This window comes from Martes martes, assembly GCF_963455335.1.
Source record: "Martes martes genome assembly, chromosome: 18".
Classification (NCBI taxonomy): Eukaryota; Metazoa; Chordata; class Mammalia; order Carnivora; family Mustelidae; genus Martes; species Martes martes.
In genome coordinates, this window is record NC_137906.1 from 38,679,505 (window position 1) to 38,702,027 (window position 22,523).

Genomic DNA, 22,523 nt, shown 5'->3' on the forward strand with positions numbered 1-22,523 from the left:
ATGCATGGCAAACTTGGGTCTTCCTGGAGCCCTAAATGAACCCTCCCGCTTCCAGCCCCAACACCAACTTGCTGGAGGCAGCACGATGTGTTCTTATTTCTGCGTCTCTGTTGTGAGAAAGAGAAATCAGCCCAGAAAGCCCTGACATTCCTGGCACTCACAGCTCGGTGTCGGTGCTCTCCGGATGAACAGAGCGAATGTCCATACGGCACGAGGCCACCCTATGACTGTTACCGCAGAGACAAAAAGGGACTATTCTGTAATCGTGTCTGAACACAAAAACATGAACACAGTCCAAGCCACAAAAATGACCAAAGTCACTGCTACTTCTTCGCCAATCACAGCTTTGGCCTTAGTCTAGTCTTCCCTCCCCCTAGATAAAGATTTTTAATTTTTATTTATTTTTTAGAGAGAGATTGAGAGTGTGGGCCAGGGGGAGGGGGCGGGGCAGAGGAAGGTGCAGAGGGAGAGAGACTCCCAAGCAGATTCTCCATGGAGCGCAGAGGCCAACGCGAGGCTCCGACTCATAGCCTCGAGATCATGACCTGAGTGGAAATCAAGAGTCAGACGCTTCACCAACTAAGCCACCCAGGGCCCCCTCCTAAATAAAATATTTTTAGATACTCAACTGGCATCATCGCCGCTATGTGACACCTGTAATCCAGAGCACAGACACAATTCCTTAAATCCTCACTAAACTCACCTCACACAACCTCAAGTCTTTTAGTACGTCCTGTCGACTAAGATGCCTCACTACTCCCCATGGTATGTATCCTCCCTTGTGAGCCTAATAAACCATAATTACTCAACAAGACATATATGTCAGTGGGTTTTGGCTGGAGGGCACTGACGGTTCTAACAGGTTCTTCGGTAAAAGCATCTTTCTCTTCATCTTTAATCCGAAGCTGCGATATCAAGTTTGATCGCTCCCAAGACAGAAATTAGAATGATTTTCATAAAAATGACAACAGCTAAGTTTTGCACAATAGAAAAAACAAATATGATCTTCTTAGAAATTAGTTCCTTCCAAGATTTTCTTAGCCCATTTCATTACGAAGTAGAAAAAAATGTCATAGTAACCACCTTTCCAAGAGCCCCTTTTATGTCTCTGTTCCTCAGGCTGTAGATGAAGGGGTTCAGCATGGGGGTCACCACTGTGTACATGACAGTGGCTGCGGTGTCCTTCTCAGAAGAGTGGGAGGACAAAGGGTTGAAATACACAGCAATGATGGTGCCATAGAAGAGAGAAACCACAGCCAGGTGGGAGCCACAGGTGGAGAAGGCTTTCCATCTCCCCTTTGTGGATGGGACTCTCAGGACAGCACATGTAATACGGACATAAGAAGCCAGGATGCAAATAAATGGAGTGATCATGATCAGGGAACTCTCAGTCAGAATCATCATCTCATTGAGGTATGTGTCAGAGCAGGAGAGTTTCAGGAGGGGCGTCACATCACAGAAATAGTGGGGGATGGCATTGTCTGCACAGAAGGAGAGTCGAGCCATCAGCAGGGTATGCAGCAGAACATTCAGGTTGGCGATGACCCACGACCCAGCGACCAGCAGGCCACAGAGCTGGGGGGTCATCTTTGTCGAGTAGTGTAAGGGGTGGCATATGGCTACAAAGCGGTCATAGGCCATCACAGCCAAGAGGAAATTGTCCATGTTCACGAACGTGAATACAAAATACATCTGTGTGAGACACCCAGAAAAGGAGATGGTCTGAGTCCCGAGTATGTGGTTGGCCAGCATCTTGGGGACAGTGGTGGAGGCGAAGCAGACGTCCACGAAGGACAGATTGCTGAGGAAGAAGTACATAGGGATGTGCAGGCGGGAGTCCAGGCCGACGGCCAGGACGATGAGCAGGTTTCCCAGGACCGTGGCCAGGTACGTGGTCAGGAAGAGCACGAAGAGGAGCTGCTGCTGCTGGGGCTGCCTGGAGAGCCCGAGGAGGAGGAACTCGGAGACGCTTGACTGATTGGCCCCTCTCATGGGGCTGGACGCAGATGCAGAGAACCAAAGCAGAGCTCAAAAACCTAGAAGCTTGGGCTTTGGATATAACAATTCAAGTTCCACCCCCATGGTCATGTTCATGAAACCTGTATCAGAATTGCTCAGTCAGGATCCACCCCTAGTCTCTACACCTTCAACTTCCAATCCCCAGTCCTAGATGATGCTGGTCCCACCGGACTCAATTTTAAAATTTTATCATATACAAAAACAAACACAGACACAAACAAAGCCCTTCTCTGCCATTACATATGTCTCTTTTAAAATTCGCAGGCTTTCTCCCACTTCTCAGTAGCTCACAGAGAAAAGTGAAACAGTGACCACTACTGAGTGTATCTCAAGCTCCAACTAATGGATTTAGGCCTCTATCAATCCCAGGATCTGGTAGATTTCACAAAGGAGGCTCTTCAAAGAACTTCCCTCATTAGTAATTATACATATAAATAACTTCACTCATTAGTAAATATATATATACATATATATACACACATATGTATATATACATATATATATATAGCCTGTTATTATCTTACCTGGAAGAAGTTGGTACTGTTGATAGCAAGGCTTCTTTACCTTTGAGGAACCAACCAATGCTCTTCTTTATTAAAAGGTTTGGAAAGTATTGGAAATATGGGTAGATCCTGAATGAGTGAGAAGCAGAATTCATTGCCTCAGCTCTCTGTGCAGAGGATGTTTTGGGAAATTAGAAACAGGTATTTACAGTGGCTCCCATGGCCAGTGGGACCAGATTCCCTGAGAGCCTCATTAGAGACAAGCAGAAAGTTATTGTCCCATCTATTTCCTGGTCCCCGTGGATGCAACAATGATGACAAAGTATAAGGATCTAAGCCCTGGGTCAGAACTTGGGAGACAGAGCAATCTGGGTAGAGACGAGTTCCAGAGAAAAGTCCCTGACCCCTCAAATTGCATCACCTTGCTGATCTGGGCTTATGCTTATAGATTTGAAAATTCAATTGTTAAAAGATTCTTCTTATTTTCTTAACTCAGAGACAAGTTATTGCAGTGTCAGCTGAGTGAACCCCCTTTTTTTCTTTCATATATGGTCACTTACTCTATAGAGTTAGTGATGCATTTATAGATAGGGATGCTGGATGTGGGGTACATTGTAGACTTGTACTAAACCCTTTAAAACAGTCGGTATAGAAGATAACCTGTTTGTAACTGGGGGTGGGAGTGGGGAAGAGACCTATCAAGGACAGCATAGGATGCCATGATTGCAAAACTCCAGGCTCCTAGAGAAGATTCTTTTGTGAGGTCTTCCCAGTTCACAGCAGATCCCCGTTTTCTGAGAACGGTCCCCTAATCTACAGAGTCACGGGGTGTGGAATCCAGCAGCCCAATTTGTACTCCAACACCTCCTGCCCAGTGAGGACTCATGATTGGATTAGGGAACCTGGAACTGAGGCTGAGGACCTATGGACGATTTTCAGTTTTTCCTTTTCTCTTCTTTCCTTCCCTCCTTCCCTCTCTCCCTCTCCCTCTTTCACCCCTGAAGTAGCTGCGGGAGGGAAGACTTGACCTGAATATGTAAATTCAAAAGCTTGCAACTTTCTTCCTGACTGCCTCACAGATAGAGAAGCAAAATCTAAAGAGAAGAGCAAAAAATACAAAAACAGAGAGAGAAGCAGAAATGAGCTGGATGGGGCACCTGGGTGGCTCAGCTGGTTGAGCGACTGCCTTCGGCTAGGTCATGATCCCGGACTTCCAGGATCGAGTCCCTCATTGGGCTCCCAGCTCTTTGGGGAGTCTGCTTCTCTCTCTGATCTTCTCCTCTCTCATGCTCTCTCTCATTCATTCTCTCTCAAATAAATAAATAAAATTTAAAAAAAAAAAGAAATGAGCCGGACGGAGTACTGAAGGCTGTTCAGTTCATGGCTCAAGTACTTTTCTGGTGATCGGCTACATCATGGCCTCACTCACAGTTCTTTGTTGAAAACAACAAAAATAAAAGTCTTACTAAGTTAAGCAGAAAAGGATTTCTTGAAAATTATGATGGATGACCTTCAAAATCATTGAGCAAGTGTAGAACCACTCTCAGAAGGTCACACACCAACTATAATGGCCCAAATCATGCTACAGAACAGGTTTGATTAACTTATCAATATTTCTGCTACCATCAAATGTTATAGCTCTTGTACTGTCAAGCCTAAATGTTACAGTTCATGGCCATGTAACTATTGCTGGACATGGGATGCCACCAGCAGTACTTGGATGTCCACCTTAATGCAATGATTATCAGTGCTGGAAAAGGTCCTCCTGGTCTCCCCTTCTGAAGTGGAGTCAGGGTATCTGATGGAGAGTCATATACCCACAACTCAGATGCAAGAGGGGCTCGGAAATAAAGTATTCAGGGTTTCCTGTTATGGAGGGAGAAGTTGGCTTTTTTTCCTCACCAAAATTATGAGGTAGAAAGTTACCTAGGCTTCAGAAGGGTTACAGAAGTTGGGAAGCCAAAAAATCATGATAAATGGCCGCTAGAATCCACTCCTCTAGTTGCACACAACATTAACACATGTCACCCTCTTACCAATTTATGCTTCAGTAGGAGAGACATTATCTGGCCTAACATAACTGTTAGGCTCCCTTGTCCCTTCCACTATGTGAGGTTACATAGATTGCCATCTATGAACCAGGAAATAGGCTTTCACCAGACACCAAATGTGCCAGCATCTTGATCCTGGATTTCCCAGCCTCCAAAACTGTGAGAAAATACATTTCTGCTGTTTATAATCTAGCCAGTCTATGGTATTTTGTTACAGTCGCCTAAATGGATCAAAACACAAAGTCAGCCCAAGTCAATGTGGGAAGGGATTACACAATACCAGGATCACTGGGAGCTGGTTTCACAACTGGTCATCACATTCCCTTTATTAAGGGTTTATTTGTTTGAGAGACAGAGCCCACGTGCAGAAGAGCAGGGGGAGGAGCAGTGGGAGGAGGGAGAGAATCCAGGCACTCTCCACTGAGCATGGAGCCCAGTCCAGGCTCAATCCCAGGACACTGTGATCAGGACTTGAGCCGAATCCAGAGTCAGATGCTTAATAGACTGAGCCATCCAGGTTCCCCTCACGTTCCCTTTATTACAAAGTGAGTTCCTTGCCTTGAAACGGTATTTGTGGGATGCAGATGGGACAGATCCATTCATCCACAACACACAGCCTATCAGTCTTTAAACCTCAGGTTGATGAGTGCCTTTTTGTGCATATTAGTTTCTTTTTCCTATGTGCTTCCGAACATTCCTAGATACCTATGCTCACAAAGGTTTTCACACCACTTTCATTATATCACCTTGATTACGTGACAAGTGATACATGGAATGCCATAAAGATCCTAAGTCTGAGGACCAAGCTTAACCTCTCTTACGTTTGCAGTATAGGCCACTGTCTCCAGAACCAAATGCGTACATCAGCATTGCCTCCTACGCCACAAATCTCGGGAGGCTTAAAGCAGCAATTCTCAAACATTAACGTGCACAGAAATCACCTAGGCATGTTAAAGCAAAGAATCTGAATCAGGAAGTCTGGGATGCAGCCTGAAATGATACATTTCTAATAATCCCCGAGGCAATGCCTGGTCCTCAGAGAACAGAGGGGCCCTTACCCTGAGCACCTACACCCGCTTTTGCGCTGCTGGCTCCTCCACCAACCTCACCTTTTGAAAGGATATCCAAATTGGAAGTCAGACCTTGACTTCAGCCTTTGGAAGTCCCGGCCTGCGGAAGTCGGAGACAGGAATCCTGAATAACTGCGACCCATCCTAAACAGGAAGGGAAGACGAAGGGGCAGAGCCCTAAAGGACCAGGGCACGTGCAAAGGAAGGGTCATGGGACCCGCCAGCTGCCCAGGTTTTGTGGGCACGAACTCCAGAGTGCCTGTTTACGTCGTTTCGGGGGGAAAAGATTCAGAGTCACTTACGGCAACGCCGAACCCCCACTCCAGGCTGGAGTTCCCAGCCCGCCGCTCTTCAGAGAAGGACTAAGCCTCACCTCCTCGGGGAGACCAAGCAGAGAGGAGATTCCGCTCATGCTATCTAATTGGGCAAGAGTACGAGGGGGCGGGGGAGACACAGCCTCTGATTGGTTCCGTCAGAGGGCGCGAACAGCGCTTCCGGGAAGTGACTCCGTCTGATCCGCCTCTCCCGCGTTGCGCCTGCGCGTAGCCGACCGTTCTAAGGGAGATCAGACCTTTCTAAGGGAGGTCTTCCAGCTGGCCCGCGACTCCAGACGCCCGGGGGCCGGGGATGGAAGTACGAAACGTGTAGGATCTCAAAGTAATCAAAGTAAGTAATATTATAGTATTACTTATACTTATAAGTAATATATAGTATTACTATTGTATTATTATAATTAATTATAATGTCATTAATTACAATTACTATAATATTATTAATTATAATTATTATTAATTACTAATAATACTATGATATTATAGTATTACTTATAAATATTATAGTAATCAAGTAATACTTCAGTGCAGTGTTTTTTAAAAAGCAAAGTTAATCCAAAAATTCTTTTAACAAAATATAAGAATTTTTAAAGACAAGATCAGTAAGCTGAAAGTTAACATTATTTAAGACCTTCACTTAGTCAAGAGAAATTGTCAAATATGGCAGTTCTCTCAGTGGAAACAGGCAAAGAAGATTCTGAAAACATTACTGATGAGTTTACTTTTGCTAAGCTAGCGCCAAAGATAAATATAAACAGACATTAGGTAAAGCAGTGAAAATTGATTTTATTCAGTACCTACTGATGGTAGGGGAAGGAGCTAAGCTCCATTCCATTTTCTTCAGAGGTGATTGGGCATTTTAAAGGGAGAATGAGGACGTAGGGAGAGGGAGTGGCAGAAGTTCAGCAGTCAGGGAAGTGGGAAATTTAAAAAGAGCTGGATGAGAGGGTTGGTCCTCGTGAAACCTCTCTGGGTTTGCTAATTGGCGGTTATGGAAGCTAGGCTCCTACCCTACCATACAGACAGGGTCCCTATCTTCAGGTGTTTCTGGAACAAATGGTACATTCTTTTGGCAGCCTTGATTTTTCTGAGGCAGGCAGTAAGGGCACCTAGGGTCATCCAAAATCAAGCAAAATGACTGAATAGCAACAAAATAAAATACTAAATGTTGTTTCAATGAACAGTCACTAATGCGGCAAGTGGACTAGACCCTAATACTTAACCTTTGATTATGCAACATGACATATCTGTTCTTTTCCTTTGTTGTCATTCTGTTGTTACTATTATTAAAAGACCTCTAACCACTCACCTCGGTGGCTCAGTAGGTTAAGCTCAGGTCATGGTCTCGGATCCTAGGTCCGAGTCCTGAATTGACCTCCCTGCTCAGTGGGGTGTCTGCTTCTCCCTTTCCCATGGCCCCTCTCCCTCCCCCAAATCATGCCCCCATGCACTCTCTCAGTCAAATAAGCAAAGTATTTTTTTTAAAGCTAAAAGATCTCTCAGCTGGGGTTCTCCAGAACATGTGCTTTTTGTTCCTCTACCCAGTATTAATGGTTTGCATGTGTAATAAGTGTCAGGAGCCAAGTTTTTTATGGGTGTCTAAGATGAATAGTTTATGAGTGTGACCCCTGAGCATCTCACAGTCTTTGGGGTGCCTAAGGGCAAAGAGGAAGAGGGGAGGGAGCAGCAATAAAAAGACCACACAGTATCACATATATAATAACTCAAAGAGGAGCTTTCCGTGGGAACTCAGGAGAGGGACTGAGAATCTCAGCCTAGAAGAATCATCAAAAGCCTCATAGGGGAAATATTGACTTGGATCTTGAAAGTTCAGAGAAGGTTTGCTCCTCAGGAAGAAGGACTAGGTGTCCTGAACAGATGAAAAAGCAAATGTTCATCTGTTTCTCCAAAATCAAAGGAACATCTTATTGCTAAATACACCCCCATAAAGCAAGACAATCGAATTGGATGATGAGACACTGCCACAGAATGTTCGTGAGCCCCTCCAGAATATTGAAATGTTGAAACCTAACCCCCAATCTGTAGTATTTGAAGGTGGGACCTTTGGGAGGTGACTAAATCATGAGTGGGGGACCCCCATGAAGGGATTAGTGTCCTCATAAGATAGACCCCAAAGAGCTTCCTCATGCCTTCTACCACCTGAAGACACAGAAAGAAGAACCAAGAAGCAGCCTGTCATCTGACACTGAATCTGCGGACACCTTCATCTTGGACTTCCAGTCTCCAGAGCTGCGAGAAGGAAATGCTCATTGTCTAAGCTGCACAGTGTACAGTGGTTTCATTAGAGCAGCCTAAACAGACTAATAAGAGCACTAGAAATTATGAAGTGTCCTCTGGGCTCCATGTGTGGCTAGGGATGTGAGTTCAGCCAAAAGACCAGCCCTCCCAGCACAGGAACACTTGAGCCCACAGAAAACTTCAGTGACTTTTTCACCTCTATTGTTATTACCCTCATTAGACATCAGATTTCCCCCTAGGATTTCTAGCCTTGCTCTTCATAATGAGCAATCAGAAAGTACATTCAAAGCAGTGTGATTGTCAGTTCAGAAATTACATTAGAACCCCCTAGGGACCTTAAAGGGGGAGAGGCCAACGCCTGGATCTCATTCCAAAAATTCTGGTTTAACTGGTCAAAGCTTGGTCCAGCAACCATATATATGGTGTCAAAGCTTCCCAGGTGATACTGTCATGCATCCAAGATTGAAAAACACTGGCTTAGATTCTTAGAGCATTTTCAAAAAGAAAGTGGAAACTAGTTTTGTTACATGTAAATTTTTAGAGTGATCACCTAGAAAGAAAAAACTTGACCAGTTATGCAAAGAAGGTTTAAATATAGTAATTAGAAACAAATAAATTACCTACTTAAAGAAGCAGGGTTGTGTTTAAGTCCAAGTTCATTCATAAATGTCTATTGGAAGTGTTTATTCTAAGTTCCTTGCAAACACTTTGATAGCTACATTTCAGTGAGCTGACAAAGATTAATATGCCTGGGAATAATAGGTCCATTATACTTGCATCACTAAGAGCATGTCTTCCTGCCCATCATTTTTCGTAAGGCTGCTTTCAAGTCCCTGTTCCTCAGGCTGTAGATGAAGGGGTTCAGCATAGGGGTCACCACTGTGTACATGACAGTGGCTGCGGTGTCCTTCTCAGAAGAGTGGGAGGACAAAGGGTTGAAATACACAGCAATGATGGTGCCATAGAAGAGAGAAACCACAGCCAGGTGGGAGCCACAGGTGGAGAAGGCTTTCCATCTCCCCTCTGTGGATGGAACTCTCAGGACAGCACAGGTAATACGGACATAAGAAGCCAGGATGCAAATAAATGGAGTGATCATGATCAGGGAACCCTCGGTCAGAATCATCATCTCATTGAGGTATGTGTCAGAGCAGGAGAGTTTCAGGAGGGGCGTCACATCACAGAAATAGTGGGGGATGGCATTGTCTGCACAGAAGGAGAGTCGAGCCATCAGCAGGGTATGCAACAGAGCATTCAGGTTGGCGATGACCCACGACCCAGCGACCAGCAGGCCACAGAGCTGGGGGGTCATCTTTGTCGAGTAGTGTAAGGGGTGGCATATGGCTACAAAGCGGTCATAGGCCATCACAGCCAGGAGGAAATTGTCCATGTCAGCAAGCTCAAAGAGAAAATACATCTGTGTGAGACACCCAGAAAAGGAGATGGTCTGAGTCCCGAGTATGTGGTTGGCCAGCATCTTGGGGACAGTGGTGGAGGCGAAGCAGATGTCCACGAAGGACAGGTTGCTGAGGAAGAAGTACATGGGGATGTGCAGGCGGGAGTCCAGGCCGACGGCCAGGAGGATGAGCAGGTTTCCCAGGACCGTGGCCAGGTACGTGGTCAGGAAGAGCACGAAGAGGAGCTGCTGCTGCTGGGGCTGCCTGGAGAGCCCGAGGAGGAGGAACTCGGAGACGCTCGACTGGTTGGCCCCTCTCATGGGGCTGGACGCAGATTAACAGACAACAGTGAGGGCAGATCCCTATACAGGGATGTTTAGGGTGTAGCAAAACAGACTCATACAGGATCACATGCATGCATCAGTTCATAAAATTACTAAGAGGATGTGTCCACCCAACCGGTTCTTCCAACTTCCAACACACAGTTCTGATGTTTTTCCCCACTGGATTCACTGATTCTTAATTTGTATTGAAAACACACACATGAACCTTTTAAAAGAGACAGATTAACACATGGCCTGACTCTACGTGGCTCTGCTTACCTTTCCCAATCCTGGCCCCTGCCCCAACCTATCCAATTCCTGTGTAATTCATAAGAGATGAGAGAAACCAGTTGATTATTACTGGGTTCTAGAGTGTCGTCCAATGGATTTAGGGCTTCTATTATTAACTTCCCGTATCTGGAAGATGTAACGGAGGAGGTTCCTAAAAAATTTCTGTGTCTCAGTAGATACTGATGTCGCTACTCCCACCATCTTACCTGAAGGGAGGTTGGGGCTGTTGCTACCAAGTGTTCTCCACTTCTGCATAACTGACCATTGCTTCTCTTCACTGTAGAGACTGGAGGGTCTTGGAAATATAGGCAGGTAAGGAGTGACTGAAGAGTGGGGGTTCATGGTCTCAGACATCTGTTCAGGGAAGGTGTATGGGCCAATCACAGCGCAAGCACTTACAGGAGCTTCACAACCACTGGGACAAAATTCCCTGAGAGCCTCATTAGAGATGAGAAAAGAATAATTGTCTTGCCTACATTTGGCCTTTTGGACCAAACAATGAAGACAAAGAATATTACCTAAGGTTTAGATGTAACTCTTGTGTCAGAGCTTGGAAGATATTAGAAATGAAGCTGCCGTGATAGAAATCCAAGACAAAATGCCTTTGGAACTGAGTGATCTGGGCGTGTGCCCATAGATGTGAAAATTCAGTATTAAGTCCTTGTTCTCATTTCCTTTTTTCAGACACTGGGCTGTTCCTGTGTTTTCTGTGTCACTTTGGCTTTCTTGTGCCTAGTTATCTTCCAAGAAGATTAGTGATTCCTAATCTCCATTTTACTAGTGGGAATGTTGAGAGCACATTACAGAGATGAGAGTAAAGCATGGGCGTGTGGGGAAAAGGATAGCCTGATTCTAAGGGAGGTTGTCTCCAGGAGAACCCAGCATGCTGTGATTTATAAACTCCAGGCCGTGAGGGCTGGTGTTTTTTTGGGATTTGAGTCTAACGGACATTGTTTGGCTCTTTTCTGAATGGAAGCCCTGAATCCAAACAGTAGTAGCAGCAGGGTACCAGCCACCATGTTTGTGCCACATTCTCTTTCCTTCACCATACCTGGTTGGACCAGGGTAATTGGAACTAGGATTTATGGAGAGCCAGTCCATATCATTGTGTGGCTTGCCTGGAATGTGTAAGTTCAACATTCTACCTGTGCATTACTATCTGACGGACTGAGAAGTAGAGGAGGGTTGAGGAATAAACACAGAGGGAGAAGATATCAGTTGGATAAAATCTTCACGGTGTTCCAATTCTGGATGCAAGTCCTTTCCTGATGCTTGGTTACATTCTGGCATGTTTCACTCTGGGTCCTTAGTTGCAATTGTGGAATTTTAGCAGAAAAGGATTTCATTAAAAGAAGTGTCTGACTCTTGACTTTGGTTCAGGCCATGATCTCAGGGTTGTGATGTCAGGCACTGCATCAAGCTCTACACCGGGCTTGGAGTCTGCTTGAGATTCACTCTCCCTCTCCTTCTGCCACTACCCCCCACTCATGCTCTCTCTCTCTGGCTCTCTCTCTCTCTCTCTTTCAAATAAATAAGTAAATCTTTAAAAAAAAAAGAATATTGATTTCATCAATGAGTGGCTAAACAATGGAATGTACAATAATCTGCATATATATTGGAATATATATTGGAATATTATTCAGCCATAAAAAGGAATGAAGTCCTGATACATGTTAGAACAGGGATGAACCAAAATCATTATGCTAAGTGAAAGAAGACAGACAGGAAAGATCATACATTGTCCGATAGGACATCCAAGAATCAGATGTTTGGGGCCTACAGTTCAGGGCAGGGTCTGGCTTCGCATTGTTCAGAAGTCATCAGCACATACGTTTATTTGATGCTATGAAAGTGGATGTGATTGTCCAGAGAGAAAGAATAAAATGTGAAGGAAAAAAAAATCCAAGGGTAAAACCCATGAGGACAGTAACATACAATGAGGTGACAGCAGAAGACAGGCCAGCAAATGTGATCTGTAAAGACAGGAACCAGGAAACAGTGAGGGAACATATAAAAATCGGTGTCTCAGAAGCCAAGACCTAAGTTTCAAAACAAAACAAAAAACCCAAAGCAGGGGCGCCTGAGTGGCTCAGTGGGTTAAAGCCTCTGCCTTCAGCTCAGGTCATGATCCCAGGGTCCTGGGATCGAGCCCCGCATCGGGCTCTCTGCTCGGCAGGGAGCCTGCTTCCTCCTCTCTCTCTGTCTGCCTACTTGTGATCACTGTCTGTCAAATAAATAAATAAAATCTTTAAAAAAAAAAAACCCAAAGCCTTGTATCGGTCATGTATTATCACAGTGATGCTTTGCAACAAACTCCACAATGTCAGTGGCTTAGAAAATCAATAACCTATTCACTGGGGTACAGGCCAGCTGAGCTTCATACTGCGGATCATGGGGGCTTGGCACCACACTGTGGGTTGGGCTCATGTTCTCTGTTTTTCTTTCCTCCTGGGTCCTGGGTTGGAGGGGCAACCGTGACACAGAGTATGTTCTGGTAGAACATGGAGAACAGGAGCAAATCCAACTGTGCAAGCCCATCTGAAGCCTCTCCTTAGATCATCTTCATAGACATTGCCTTGGCCAAAGCAACTCATGCGGCCAAACACCAAGTCAAGAGTCAGGGAAGGGCACTCCATCTCCATGAGGCCATGAAAAGGGCATGCATACATGTAATTGTATTACACAGAAGCGAATGATTGAGATCCACAATTCATTCTATCCTAAGAACCTCATTGTAAAGAATGCCAAAGAGACAAAGAACTTAAGTAAAGAACTAGATGGCATCGATTATATTTTGTAAAATTATATGCTTAAAGAAAACACTAAATGACATTCTCAAAGCGTATTTTTAAATATGCTAGGGATGCCTGGGTGGCTCAGTCCATTAAGCGGCTGCCTTTGGCTCAGGTCATGATCCCAGGACAGGATCAACCCCCATACTGGTCTCCCTGCTCAGTAGAGAGCCTGCTTCTCCCTCTCCCTCTGCCTGCTGCTCTGCCTACTTGTGCTCTCTCTCTATCTCTCTGTCAAATAAATAAATAAAGACTTTTTAAAAAATACAATAAAATAAAAAATATGCTAAATGCAATAAGGCCTCGAAGTTGAGCATGTGTGTTTCAGTCAGCCAACATGGCTTAGCCATCCTTATTGTTTCCAGAGAGCCATTATAATTAAAATGCTAAAAGAACACGGGAAACCAAACTATTCAGATTTCAGGGTTTTTCTGATATTTTTTTCTTCTTGATAATTTTCTGCATTTTCCAAAACCTTTCTTCAACAATTAGTGTCAAGGAACACATGAGTGGCTCAGTTCTTACAGTGTCCACCTCCTGATTTCAGCTGAGGTCATGGTCACAGGGTCATGGGATCAAGCCCTGCGTTGGGCTCGGCACTCGGCATGAAGTCTGCTTGTCTCTCTCCCTCTGTTCCTCCTGCCCCACTGATGCTCTATCTGCCTCTCTCTTAAATAAATAAATAAATCGTTTTTAAAACAACAATAAACAATGTCAAGAACTACAGAGAGTCTGAGATTTTACGCTGCTTCCTAGTTAACAAGCTAGTCTGGGAATTTCATGGATGGAGGCAGAAGACACAAAACTCTTGGGCCAGAGAGAAAGGACTTTGTTACACCAGTAACTGAAACCAGAAAGGCAGCCTTTATACCAGTTCCTTAAGCCCCAATTCCCATAGCATGACGTGAATAAAGCCAGGCAGCACCTGTGTACACAGTAGATGATCTAGAGGAGAGAATCCCCAAGCTTAGGAAATCAAATTAAAGTGAGAATAAGCCTTCCTGACATTTGCTCCAGAAGGAAACATTGTATTTATTATACTGGATGGTGAAAAACCCACACTTTGCTCTGGAAGGACCATTTTCGTCTTCCAAGGCTATTACCTATAGAAACATCTTTGAAGAAGATGGTCTAGAACAGAAGCAGAGACTATCTCTGCTCACTAATGTACAGAAAAGCTAGAGACCCATGGAGTACTATCTCCCACCAAGCATGTATTTACTTTATTCTCATAAAATTGCATTTGTTTGGTTTTTTTTTTTCATAGTAAACAGGAGATGGAGATATTCATTGTTGACTAATTCTTTCCAGGCAAAGGACTGTAGTTTATTTTTTTCTCAGGTACTAGAAGCTTTAGAAAAATATCCTAAAAAACAGGGAAAGAATCCTTCATCCAAGCCGACTACTTCAGAAAGTCCATAAGAATGAGCCAACACAGGCCAAGAAAAAGTAGAGCTGGTGATTCAGTATTAACCAAAGTATTCCTTAAGGAATTCCTTAGGAAATACGTCGGTTAATATTAGAAAAATTAAAGAGAACAAAGGTCTTTCTGTTACTAAAAGATACAATCCATAATGAATGTACAATCTTTGTGAACCTCTGTGCCCCCCAAAATCTAACATCAAGTTAAAAAGTTAAAGCTATTAATAAATAGAAAAAAATGTTGAAATACTAATTATAAGATTTTACAGATCAATAAAAACATTATAAGAATATTATAATTTCCATTTATTTATTTATTTGACAGAGAGAGAGATAGCACAAGTAGGCAGAGAGGCAGGCAGAGAGAGAGGGAAGTAGGCTCCCCGCTGAGCAGAGAGCCCCATGCGGGGCTCGATCCCAGGACCCTGAGACCATGACCCGAGCCAAAACCCAAAAGCCAAAAGACCCACTGAGCCACCCAGGTGCCCCTGTTATAATTTTCATATACACTTTTGTGAATTCTGTTTTACAGATATAACCATATCTTAGAAAAAGCCCAATTGAAGTCTATGCCATATAAAAAGACCCCAAGGATTCAGAGAGGATGTCAAAGGTAGAAGCGCAAATATGAGCCGGGTGTTCTTGGTTGACGCCGTGGAGCTGGAGGCCCCTGTGATTGTAGCCACCATGGCCCACAGTCAGGCTTTAGTGGAGGATAAAGTAAAACTGAACTCAGCTAGCTACAGCTTGAGGCCATAGGAGGGTCCCAGTGCGGTCCCCAAAGGCATGTGAGCCACGAGCATCATTGCTGCAGCAGACAGGTCTCCTGCAGACCAAACAAAATCAAGATTCAGGAGCTACACTGTGTGCTAGTCATTTGCACAGTCACGCCGATGGGTGGACCCAACTTCTGGTTCTCTCTCCGCCTGGCTGGGGGAAGGAGGACTAGCTGACTCTTCCGAATGAGCTTCTGAGTACTCCGACGCCAAGAGGCAGGTACTGGACAGCCCGGTTATACATTACAAATAACGTGGGGCAGAAATAATGAAAATAGAATAAATGATGACTTTAATTTTACTATAAGCTGGAGAAATTGGTCATCTAAGCTATATGTGGGATTAAGGGACACGAGCAAAGAATTATACACCAGACATATGCAGCAGCATGATTTATCGCACAGAAACACTTGAAATTGTTCAGGGCCAGGGAATGAATCCACGAATGGATAAGACATTACACAGCCATTAAAATCACATTTCTGAGACCTTTACTGACAGGGGAAGAAGGAGGTAGAAGATTCGAACACCAAATAATATGGAAATACTGCAGCCAACTTTTCTAAAATTGTACCCACCAGCAGTTATCCTGGAGTAGCAAGATTGCAGGTTATTTTAACTTTATTCTTTTTGATGTTTGGTGTCCCATCATGTGTAGGTACCACTTGTCTAATTCAAAGGGTATTTTTTAAATGAGGAAATTTTTTAAAAGTAATAGTGTCCAAATAAAAAGCTAAGGCAGTATTCATTCATCCACCTTTTTTTTTTTTCAGCAAGGCCCTTGGTCTAGAAGCAGTGGAGTGCACTGGGTTACAAGGTGAATAGTGTGTGAATTTGGGGATGGAAGAGCTTATAATTTGTGGAAAGCCCTTGCTGGAGTAGAAGAATAAACCTAAGATAAAAATAGAGCTCGGGAATCGGGAGGCACCCATGGAGGTGACATTGGACTTGGCTCTTGAAAGTGCGGGAGGGTGTTGATGTTGGGGGAGGGTTGTGTCCTTAATGCCACAAAGAAGAAAGTAGGGGGAATTGGTCCAGGCAGAGGGAACAGCAAGTGTCAATTTGCTTTCCTGGTATCAAAGACCATGTACCATGGTCTGATAGCCAGCTGGGATCCCTACAACCAGAATGTCTCCCCATTCTGTGCTGCTTTACCTCTGGAAGCTCTGGGCCATGTGACCCCCTGGGCCACTGAGTCTCACTTGAAATTTTATCACCCACTTTAGTCCTCATATTTTACTCTGTTCTTTTGCCTGGGTCTCAAAACAATTTTTTTAAAGTTATCTCTATACCCAACATGCGACTTGAACTCATAACCCAAGATCAAGAGTAGTGTGCTCATCTTGACTGAGCCAGCCAGGCACCCCTCAACACTAATTTTTCTGACCATTTTTGTCACCCAATTTTATGACTGACCAACAGAAGATATGTAAGGAATATGAGCTAGACCAATGATTCCCACCCTGACCACACATGAGAGTCATCTGAGATTTTTACAACCTGTGTTGTGGCTCCCCCCCAACCCCAAGAGATTCTGATCTATCCGGTCATTGTTGGGGCCCGGAGATCAGTGGATTGTAAGGGCTTCCAGGTAATTCTAATATTAAAAAACATGTGTAGCATGTATCCTTCTAGAGAGACCACCTAAAAAGGAAACACTCGAGGGGCACCTGTGTGGCTCAGTCAGTTAAGTGTCAACTCTAGATTTTTGGCTCTGGTCAGGATCTCATGGTTGTGAAATCAAGCCACATGTTGGGCTCTGCACTGGGCATGGAGCCTGCTTAACATTCTCTCTCTCTCTCTCTCTCTCTCTCCCTCTATCCCCTCCCCTGCAAAAAAAATTTTAAAAAAAGGAAATACTTGACTTGGGTGTAAAGTAATTCAAAAGTTAGTCAATAAAAAGAAGTCTCATTACTTGGTAGATGCAGCGGGTTATGGATGAATTCAGTCCACAAGTAAATAAGTAGTGACGGCCTTCGACATGCTCCTAGCACAAACATCAATGTGTTTGTTTCCAGACTGTCTTTGACAAAACAGCTGCTATCTTAAGTTAACTGATAAAAACAATAAGCATGGAAATAAAACTCAGCTTTGATCCTCTCCTCAGAAGGAAAACGTCTTCCTACCAACCACTTTTCCAAGAGCCCTTTTCAAGTCCCTGTTCCTCAAGCTGTAGATGAAGGGATTCAGCATGGGGGTCACCACTGTGTACATGACAGTGGCTGCGGTGTCCTTCTCAGAGGAGTGGGAGGACAAAGGGTTGAAATACACAGCAATGATGGTGCCATAGAAGAGAGAAACCACAGCCAGGTGGGAGCCACAGGTGGAGAAAGCTTTCCATCTCCCCTTTGTGGATGGGACTCTCAGGACAGCACAGGTAATACGGATATAAGAAGCCAGGATGCAAATAAATGGAGTGATCATGATCAGGGAACCCTCAGACAGAATCATCATCTCATTGAGGTATGTGTCAGAGCAGGAGAGTTTCAGGAGGGGCGTCACATCACAGAAATAGTGGGGGATGGCATTGTCTGCACAGAAGGAGAGTCGAGCCATCAGCAGGGTATGCAGCAGAACATTCAGGTTGGCGATGACCCACGACCCAGCGACCAGCAGGCCACAGAGCTGGGGGGTCATCTTTGTCGAGTAGTGTAAGGGGTGGCATATGGCTACAAAGCGGTCATAGGCCATCGCAGCCAGGAGGAAATTGTCCATGTCCACGAACATGAATACAAAATACATCTGTGTGAGACACCCAGAAAAGGAGATGGTCTGAGTCCCGAGTATGTGGTTGGCCAGCATCTTGGGGACAGTGGTGGAGGCGAAGCAGACGTCCACGAAGGACAGGTTGGTGAGGAAGAAGTACATGGGGATGTGCAGGCGGGAGTCCAGGCCGACGGCCAGGAGGATGAGCAGGTTTCCCAGGACCGTGGCCAGGTACGTGGTCAGGAAGAGCACGAAGAGGAACTGCTGCTGCTGGGGCTGCCTGGAGAGCCCAAGGAGGAGGAACTCAGAGACGCTCGACTGGTTGGCCCCTCTCATGGGGCTGGACGCCTGAGCCCAGAGGCAGGTAAAGCAGGAAAAATTCACGAGCCTGGGAAATGTTGGCTACAGTGGAACAACTAAGAAGACCGCAAAGAGAAAGGCTGTGTGGTAGAGGTGAGGCATTAGAACCTTGCTCTCGGTGTGTTTGGCCAGGGATGGCCTTTCCTGTGCCGCCAGCCTTTCATTAGCAAAATGAGGGCAGTGCTTCTGGAAAGCCATTGAAAGATTGTGACAGTGGTCTTATCCATACACTCTTTGTATGTCTGAACTTTCTGTCATGACCATGTGTCTTCAAATAGTGTCACAAATCACTATAGATAGAAGAATATTAATGGACATATTAATATTTAGAATGAGTACTGGAGAACACAGGTAAGGGGTTACCATAGAGACTGACATATAGTAGACATACATCCTAATATGTGGATATTGGTGTCATGATTATCATGAGGGTGTTGCCTTAGAGGACATTTTTCAGTTCCATTGTCTCTAAGACAGACACTACACATTCCTAACATGTTTGCTCTGAGGATCATACCAGTGATCGATCACTACGGTCATACTGCTGCTGCTGCTTCCTGGGCTAACATTTTCCGAGCACTTTACAGAGCTTTGAGCCAGCCCTCAGTCTAACTTGTAAAATGGAAATGGAAATGACCCCGAGTTAGGGGCAGACACTCGGCCAATTGGTTTTCTCCACAGTTGAGGTCTCATGGACATAAAAGATATACATGGTCATGACTAGGTGACTGCAAGGGATGATGATGAGCTCAGAACTGTTTCTTTGGCTCCACTTTAAAGAAAGATGTAGTGAGGAGTGCCCCCCAAAAGGCCTACACCTTAGCAATCAGTTATTGATAAAGTCCCGCTGATCTGACTCTTACCCCAAAAAGAACGGCAGTCATCACCGTCACCAGAAGTCCCAGGCTTGCTTCACTTTTCCAGACCTGGCCAGAGATTACTGGTTTGAGGAAAAGGGACTTGTCATTGGGGTTTTCAGGCTCAGTCTGCTTGAATAAGGGCTGGAGTACACAGACTTGTACTGTGTACAAGTACAAGAAAGGATGTCTGCCGTATACAACCCTTGGTGCAGGAAGGATGTCTAGGGGAATCAGAGGGCCAGCCCTTTACAAGAGCTTCCATGGCCACTAGGGCCATATTCCCTAAGAGCCTCGTTAGAGATAAACAGCAAGCAATTCTCCCTTCTTCTCCTTGGGCTCTTTTGGATCCAGCATCGATTAACAAAGGCCTGCCATCGGAGTCATGTTATTGCTGCTTTAGAGCTTGGCAACATTGGAAATGAAGCCATCTTGGGGGAAATCACTGGCAACAAGTTTTCTGCTAGAAAAAACTCACAATCCTCTATTTTATCTCCCACCCAAGCTGTGATGGTGTCCTTGTTAGGAAATATACATGATGCTGTATATGAATTAAGAGAACAAACTTTGGATTCACACAGATGTGCAGCTAATTCCCAGACCCAACATTACCAGTTGTGTGACCTTGAGAAATCTATCAACCTGTATAGAATCACAAAATAATACTCATCTTGTACAGCTGTGCAGATTAAATGAGGTAATTTATGTTTAACATCTCGTGACTCCTAATCTCATCAATGCATTGGGCTTAGACCATGTCCACTACATGGAGGCTGAAGGGATGAAGTGATATTTACATCCTTCCCTCTCTGCTCAGTCATCTATGGTCTGGATAAATGCCATTTGGAAACCGTGTCTTGTGTTTATCTTCATATAGCAATAGTCATTTTATAAGGGGCCAGTTCACACGTTTTTTAGTCTATATTTTAATTTGGGGGATAAATGAGGAAGAATAGGAACCATTGTTGAGTCCATTTGTCAGTTAATATGACATGGATGCCAGTAAGGAAGACAGAATTTCTGAGTCCGATAGCTGTCACTCCACCCTACTGCCGGCAAGATCTCACGTCAAGGTGCCCATAAGGTTTTTGGTCTTATGCACTGTAAAGTTTACTTTCCTGAGGTGATAATATTAAAGAGTTACTCATGAAAAATATACACTTCCATCAGAAGTGGCAGTTGAATCATTTTTTTTTTAAAAACCTGTATTCTGGAAACCAGAGTGCTTCTCTAACATCTTCTGCTTTGGGTCATTTGTGAACAATGTGTTCTTCGTGCTGGTTATGATGCCTTAATAAATATTCACCTACGCCTAGTAACTCAACATAAGAACTTCAGGGTCATAATGAGTCCTCATGTATCCATCAGACACATGTTATCCGATATCAAGTTCTGTACATTCTGTCTCCACAAACACACCCGAAAAAACCGCATAATGTTAATTACCAAGCATCTGTGGGAGAAGGGAAACATGGTCACTGGGTTACTGAAGACACCGTTTGCGAGTGATAAGAAACTAATTCCTATCAGCTTAAGGAGAAGTAGAATCTATTGGTGAATGTAATTGCAGAGTCCAAAGTTCTTGCAAATTTCAGGCAGGGCTAGATGAAGGGACCCAAATAATGACATCAGGACCTGTATTTTTTTTTTTTAGGACCTGTATTTCCTATCTATTTTGTTTTTTCTGTTTGACTTCATTCTACAGACTGCCTCTCTCCACGTAGCAGACAAGATGTCCACCAGTAGCTCCAAACTCACATCATCCTAGACTAGCAATTACTGGGCACAGAGAACTTCTCTCTACCAGTGATTTCTTTTTAAATTTTTTTTTCAAAAAAATTTTTTAAAAGATTTTATTTATTTATTTGACAGAAAGAGACACAGAGAAAGAGGGAACACAAGGAGGGGGAGTGGAAGAGGGAGAAGCAGGCCTCCCACTGAGCAGGGAGCCAGACGTGGGGCTCGGTCCCAGGACCCTGGGATCATGATCTGAGCCGAAGGCATATGCTTAATGACTGAGCTACCCAGGCACCCTTCTTTTTAAACTTTAAAAAAGATTTATTCCCTTTTGGGTGTAGGCACTGTGGGATGGCACAGAGTACAGAGACTTGGAATGAGGCTTTGCAATCTTTTAAGTAAACCCTACCCCTAGAGTCCTGGGATGGAGCCCAACATCAGGCTCCCTGCTCAGCGGGAAGCATGCTCCTCCCTCTCCCACTCCCTCTGCTTGCGTTCCTGTTCTTGCTGTCTCTCTGTTAAATAAATAAATAAAATCTTAAAAAATAAGCCCTACCATGATATGGGGTTCAAATTCGGGACCCCAAGATCAAGAGTCGCATGCTTTATTTCCTGAGCCAGCCAGGCACCTCTTGCCGTGTTTACTTATTAATTCCAGGCAAGGCTGTGCTCATTTCTTCTTGGACCCACCCCCGCATCTGAGCCAACCGCTGTGGATGGGAAAGTGGGATGTTCTAGTCACCCTGGGTCATCAGCCCAGTGCCCACCATGTGAGAATTCAGGGACGTATATTATCAGAAGGACTAAACGGAAGAGGGGGGGAGTTTCCAAACAGATCCAAAGAATGGAAATGGGAAGGAATGTCCCTGAAAAAAAAATCTAGTTACTGTGATCCACTACTTCTTCCATCAGCTGAGTTGAACAAAGCATTGAAAAAGGAACACTTAAGACAAAAGGGTAAATTAGTAAGCTGTTTTAAAAGTTAAGGTGAAGGATGCCTGGGTGGCTCAGTCGACTAAGTGTCTGCCTTCAGCTCAGCTCATGATCCCAGGGTCCTGGGATCAAGCCCCACACCAAGCCCCCCATCGAGCCCCTTGCTCAGTAGGGAGTCTGCCTCTCCCTCTCCCTCTGCTTCTCCCCCTGCCTCTCTCTGTGCTTGTGCTCTCTCTTTCTCTCTCTCCCTGCATCAAATAAATAAACAAAGCCTTTAAAAAAAAGATAAAAACTGCTGCACAACAAAGGAAACAGTCAACAAAACTAAAAGGCAACCTACAAAATGAGAGAAGATATTTGCAAATGACATATCAAACAAAGGGCTAATATCCAAGATCTATAAAGAACTCAATATCCAAAGAACAAATAATCCAGCCAAGAAATGGGCAGAAGATGGGGTGCCTGGGTGGCTCAGTGGGTTAAAGCCTCTGCCTTCGGCTCAGGTCATCCCAGGGTCCTGGGATCGAGCCCTGCATCAGGCTCTCCACTTAGCGGGGAGCCTGCTTCCTCCTCTCTCTCTGCCTGCCTCTCTGCCTATTTGTGATCTCTGTCAAATAAAAAAAAAAAAAAGAAAAGGAAATGGGCCGAAGACATGAACAGACAATTCTTCAAAAAAGACATAGAAACGTCCACCA

At 44.5% G+C, this 22,523-nt stretch overlaps 3 protein-coding genes across 3 annotated transcripts; all 3 read right to left on the reverse strand.

Annotated features, from left to right (window-relative positions):
* Nucleotides 1–1,050: 1,050 nt before the first annotated feature.
* On the reverse strand, nucleotides 1,051–1,992 carry LOC308359327 (olfactory receptor 1F1-like; the record flags this gene model as incomplete). Its single annotated transcript, XM_080830326.1, has 1 exon — nucleotides 1,051–1,992. One exon carries the CDS (start codon nucleotides 1,990–1,992, stop codon nucleotides 1,051–1,053), a length of 942 nt encoding a protein of 313 aa, XP_080686452.1.
* Nucleotides 1,993–9,015: 7,023 nt separating this feature from the next.
* Nucleotides 9,016–9,951, reverse strand: LOC308359649 (olfactory receptor 1F1-like; the record flags this gene model as incomplete). The annotated part of the gene is made up of 1 exon (XM_080830858.1): nucleotides 9,016–9,951. One exon carries the CDS (start codon nucleotides 9,949–9,951, stop codon nucleotides 9,016–9,018), a length of 936 nt encoding a protein of 311 aa, XP_080686984.1.
* Nucleotides 9,952–17,338: 7,387 nt separating this feature from the next.
* Nucleotides 17,339–18,277, reverse strand: LOC308359650 (olfactory receptor 1F1-like; the record flags this gene model as incomplete). The annotated part of the gene is made up of 1 exon (XM_080830859.1): nucleotides 17,339–18,277. The coding sequence occupies one exon, from the start codon at nucleotides 18,275–18,277 to the stop codon at nucleotides 17,339–17,341; it is 939 nt and encodes a 312-aa protein (XP_080686985.1).
* Nucleotides 18,278–22,523: the final 4,246 nt, after the last annotated feature.